The sequence below is a fragment of the Rhinopithecus bieti genome, unplaced genomic scaffold (assembly GCF_001698545.2).
Source record: "Rhinopithecus bieti isolate Rb0 unplaced genomic scaffold, ASM169854v2 scaffold_20579, whole genome shotgun sequence".
NCBI classification, from domain to species: Eukaryota; Metazoa; Chordata; class Mammalia; order Primates; family Cercopithecidae; genus Rhinopithecus; species Rhinopithecus bieti.
Genome location: NW_016810413.1, coordinates 1,304,214 through 1,309,690, shown reverse-complemented (window position 1 = coordinate 1,309,690; position 5,477 = coordinate 1,304,214). Strand labels below are relative to the sequence as shown.

The 5,477-nt window shown below is 41.9% G+C and overlaps 1 protein-coding gene across 1 annotated transcript in view; it reads right to left on the bottom strand.

Moving 5' to 3' along the window:
* The window catches only part of ADGRG7 (adhesion G protein-coupled receptor G7), a 76,926-nt gene extending 75,069 nt beyond the window's left edge, over positions 1 to 1,857 (bottom strand). Inside the window, exon 1 of the mRNA XM_017891883.1 lies at positions 1,475 to 1,857. Within this exon, the coding sequence (XP_017747372.1) occupies positions 1,475 to 1,589 (115 nt within the window). The 5' untranslated portion in view covers positions 1,590 to 1,857. The remainder of the gene's footprint in view (positions 1 to 1,474) is intronic.
* Positions 1,858 to 5,477: the final 3,620 nt, after the last annotated feature.

Here is a 5,477-nt window from a genome sequence, read left to right as displayed (position 1 = left end):
AATGACCCCACAATATCGCCCCTTACCACAAAATTTTCCTTCAGCTTGGTCTCTCCCACTCTAGGTTCCCACGCCGCCCCTAATCCCGCTTGAAGCAGCCCTGAGAAACATCACCCATTTTCTCTCCATACCACCCCCCAAAAATTTTCGCCACCCCAACACTTCACACTATTTTATTTTTCTTATTAATATAAGAAGGCAGGAATGTCAGGCCTCTGAGCCCAAGCCAAGCCATCGCATCCCCTATGACTTGCATGTATACGCCCAGATGGCCTGAAGTAACTGAAGAATCACAAAAGAAGTGCAAATGCCCTGCCTCGCCTTAACCCATGACATTCCACCACAAAAGAAGTGAAAATGGCTGGTCCTTGCCTTAAGCGATGATATTATCTTGTGAAATTCCTTTTCCTGGCTCATCCTGGCTCAAAAGCTCCCCACTGAGCACCTTGTGACCCCACTCCTGCCCACCAGAGGACAACACCCCTTTGACTAATTTTCCTTTACCTACCCAAATCCTATAAAACGGCCCCACCCTTATCTCCCTTCGCTGACTCTTCAGGTGCAGCCGGCCTGCACCCAGGTGAAATAAACAGCCATGTTGCTCACACAAAGCCTGTTTGGTGGTCTCTTCACACGGACGCGCATGACACTTACCCTTATTGTTTCATTAGAAGCTTTCTCTGATGTTTACAAAAGGGAGTATGCAGCCCATCCAATATTGAATTCCTTTATAGAGAAGCTCTACAGCCCAAGGGATCCAGCATTAGGATCATTGAAATGTTCTGTTCTGAATTACAGCGGGCTTTTGTTTAACATCATTGTTTTACTCAATACTTCCCCTCCCACGTCCTCCTTTTCCAGGCCAGCTCTGGCACACAGTGGGGAACTAACAAATATTCGTTGAATAAGCAGGAAAGTCATTTTAAAATGGTTTTAAAATTGTTGATTAATTTCCTACATCTGGAAAGTGGGAAATTTGTGTGCAAACCGTGAGATCATTTCAGTTAAACCTTAGTGATGAGTTTCTTTAACTTCTCTCTTAAAATGAAATTCTATTCTGTGCGTGTTTGGTTGTGTGTGTGTTATGTACGTGTGTGTACATGTTTGCTGCATTTGTGTCTCGTTGTTCATAATGATTCACCCTTTCCTTAATTTAACCCAACAGACCTAAACATGTGTTACTAATTGTTTTAATTATTACTCTTCTACCAATTCGGTCTGGAGTTAAAAGAGCATAAAGAGGCCAATTCAATTATGTCACTCTTCCCCCTGCCCATTCACACCCACACCTATTCATTTCTGTTCAACCATCTGCTAGGCTTTACTGATTTGGTCTTTTATATCCCATAAATGGCATCTTGCTGGGATGCCTCAGACCGGACAAGGCACCTCCCGGTACTTGTACCTCAGGTGGCAGGGACAGAGGTCCCATGCCTTCTCTTACTCTGAGTTAAGCATAGCAGGACAGCATTACCTCTTTGGATCCTGATCACAATTCTCCAGATGCCCAGTCCCAAAATGATGCCAGTCAGTAGCCCACACACGACAGCCACCAGCACCCTAAGGTTCCAGGCACGGCAGGAAGCCATGGTGAAGCCAAACCACAAATCCACTCCTGGGTGAGAAACAACTAGCTTCTTTTCTTCTTGTGCTAATAAGTGTAATCAGAAACTATTCTAAAACAGAAAAATAAGTCCTCCCCTCAGTGATCTGTCAGATGGATGTCTTTATATTTTAGGACTTTTGAGGCTAATGCAGTAGGATGCCGTTTGAATCTCCTAATAAAATGTGCATACTCTGCTTTCAATTTCCTCATCCTTCACTGAAAGAGAATGTGAAAGAAGTGATTAGAGTTATGGGCATAGGGAGATAACTCCAGGCAATAAAGAAGAAGGGGAGGGACTAGTCACAAGGGTCAAAGAGTGAATGTCCAGACAAGTCACAGAGTGAAGCAAGGGAACAAAACAGAAGAAACCAAAGAGGAAATCATGAAGGCAGTGGATGCCAGTGGCCACCTACGGCTCGGCTTCCTGTGTTTTTGTCTTGGGAGGGTACAGCACAGATAGACTGGCAGGTGCTTTGGACCACACAAAACACTCTCTCAGGGAAATGAACTACTTTGTCAACAAGAGGATAAATGGCAATCACCACATGTGATTTTAGTGCTTTCATTTCTTTAAGGAGCCTACATTTTGACAGATGCGGTTGGTGAGTGGGCATACTGGCACAGGGTGGGTCTTGAAAAGCACTAAAGCCCAGCATGATAACCCATCTGCTACAGGCTGAATTGTGTCCCCTCCAAAATTCATATGTTGGAGTCCTAACCTTCAGTGCCTCAGAATGGGGCCTTATACGGAGATATGGTTATTACAGAGCCTATCAAGTTAAAATGAGTTTGTTAGGGTGGTCACTAATCAATATGGCTGGTGTTCTTGTAAGAAAAGGAAATCTGAACACAGACATGAATAGAGAAAGATGATCAGAAGAGACAGAGAGAAAAGACAACCATCTACAAGCCAAAGAGTGAGTCCTCAGCAAGAAATGGCTCTGCTGACACCTTAGACTTCTAGCCACCAAAACTGTAAGACAATAAATTTCTGTTGTTTAAGCCATCCAGTTTGTGGTACTTTATTAGAGCAGCCCTGGGAAGCTAATACATCATCAGAGTAACTACAAACTCGTGTCTCTCTATAGATGCAGCTCTGACCCTCTCCTGCCCAGGCTCCCACGTTCTCCTTCCCTATCCTCCACCCTTACCTGAAAGAACAGATAAATGAACATTCACCTCCTCAATCACAGTTTTGTTCTGGTAGAGAGAACAGATGCTCTGGTCTTCTCTGGGCACTCCCTCGCTTCATCAAATCCATATTAAATCCCTTTAATGTGTTCGAATTGGTACAAGACATGAACAGGGTCCTCAAAAAACTCATGTTTTCTCAGGGGTGAGATACCTAGATATAGCCACCTATAAGGCAAGTCATAACTGTTAAAATAAAAGATATCAAATTTAATTATTATGGAGCGTGGGTGCTCCTTGACTTAGAATAAGATTACATCCCAATAAATCCACCTTAAGTTAAAAATATCATGAGTCAAAATGCATTAAATATACACCTAACCTGCTGAACATCCTAGCTTAGACTAGCCTACCTTAAATGTGCCCAAAACACTTACAATAGCATAAAATTGGGCAAAATCATCTATCACAAAGTCTATTTTATAATAAAGTGTCAAATATCGCCTGTGATATATTGACTACTGTAGTGAAAGTGAAAAACAGAATGGTTGCACAGGTACCCCAAATACGGTTTCTACTGAATGCATATTGCTTTTGCACCATGGTGAAGTTGAAAAATCAGAAGTCAAACAAACCATCGTAAATTGGAAACCTACATACTAGCCCCTTAATACCTACATACCAGTCCATCAATTCCTTCAGGAAGTATTAAGCAAGTCTTTACCAAAAAAGGCTTTACACTTAAACTAGACCTTTAGTTAACCCCCAAACACTATGGGGGTTTCCAGTTCTCTGTGACATTCACTTCATAAATGTTTCGCTATAAACATAAGGCCCTAACTTTACCCCTCTCAAGAATTTTAGAAAAACAAATTGAGGTAGCACAAAATGGAAGAACCTAGAAGTACTGCTGCAGAAGTACAAAGCAAATGAATGCAAACCCATTACCTCATTTACTGGGAATAGATTTTTGAAAATCTGTTTCTGATATGTCTGCATATACATGCACAGAAAATGTCTGGAAAGGTACATGAAAACATTCCTCTTGGGACTCTGAGGAATCTGAGGTAGGAGATAGTTTTTTAATTTTATCCCTTTTATGGTTTAAAGTTTTAGCCTTGTGTATTCTTTCTATTATTATAAATAAATATATGTAACTTTTTCAATAATAAAACAATGGTTTTCAGCAAATAATAAATCTGAGAAAAGCAATTAACACCTATCATTTGTGTAGCGTATACCAAGGATGGTGCTGTATACTTTACATATGTTTATCTCATTCACTCTGTGCAAAAGCCCCACGTAACATAATGTGTTTGCCCTTTGCATGAATGAGGAAATGAGACTGAAACTGGTATTATTCTACACCGGAGCTTTATGGTTAAGTAAATTTGGATGATGCCAGGTTACACAAAGTTAAACAGTTTTCTCCACTCCAGCATTTCTTAGAGCCTTCACAATGCTCATGTCCATTGTGAACTACTAGAGAAGACATGTATGCGAGTATGTTCTCAATGTTATTGGAACTCAGAATCCTCCTCTCAAGAAGGATCTCTCAGAGGCAGGGTTCCTCAGCATGTGTTTAGAAACACTGTGCTGTGAGATCATCTGCAGAATGGTCTTAGTTGAACAGTGTGACTGAAGGAATGCATCCTGGGTCTCAAGTTTGCCATCTGGTGATGGTATTTTTCTCTTGTAGGGTTCCGAATCTTTTGAAGGGATTATAGTCTAGTGACCAGAAAACTAACTTTGATAGTGATCACACATCCTCTCTTCCACAGTTGGTGGAAGTCCTGGAGTCCTGGAATGCTGTAATGACTGCTGCTTTTAAGGCTTCCATGTCCTTAACCACATGACAAAGTTTATAAGGTTTGCCATCTATCCAGCTAGAAACTCCAGAAATTCATGGAATTGATGAAACTCCTAGGCACAGAAATTAAGATGTTGGCATTTATGTAAGGGCATTAATTACTACTGATAATAGACAAATGTGTAAAGAGTCACCAGTATTTACACATGCATACAACACACACATACCAAGATGACAAAGAAGAAAAAGAAAAGAGTTAAACAGGAAATAATACATTTATTCTTTCATTCTACTCAATGCAGACATTGTGCTAGGCACTGGGGATAAAGTAGTGAACAAAAGACAAGATCCCTGTCTTTACCCAACTTACACTCAGGGAGAACTGGATTTGTACCGATGCTGCCACTAATTTGCTATGTGACTCTGGGCAAACCATGGGGCTTCCATTTCTTTATATTTTAAACAATCCAGTTGAGGCCTTCCCTTCCTGAACATTTCAGTTCTAAAGTCATTAGCTGAGGAAGAGCAAGGCAGGTATCTGTGGTAGGGGGTAGAGAGGGGCAATGGCCCAGAGTAGGTGTTGGAGCCCCAGTGCGGTAAAGAAAGCATTCATAGGCCAGGTGCAGGCGCTCACACCTGTAATCCCAGCACTTTGGGAGGCCAAGGTGGGTGGATCACCTGAGGTCAGGAGTTCAAGACCACCCTGACCAACATGGTGAAACCCCATCTCTACTAAAAATACAAAAATTAGCTGGCCGTGGTGGTGCATGCCTGTAATCCCAGCTACTCAGGAGGCTGAGGCAGGAAAATCACTTAAACCCGGGAGGCGGAGGTTGCAGTGAGCCGAGATCATACCATTACACTCCAGCCTGGCAACAGAGCAAGACTCTGTCAAGAAAGAAAAGAAAAGAAAAGGAAAGAAGGGGAGGG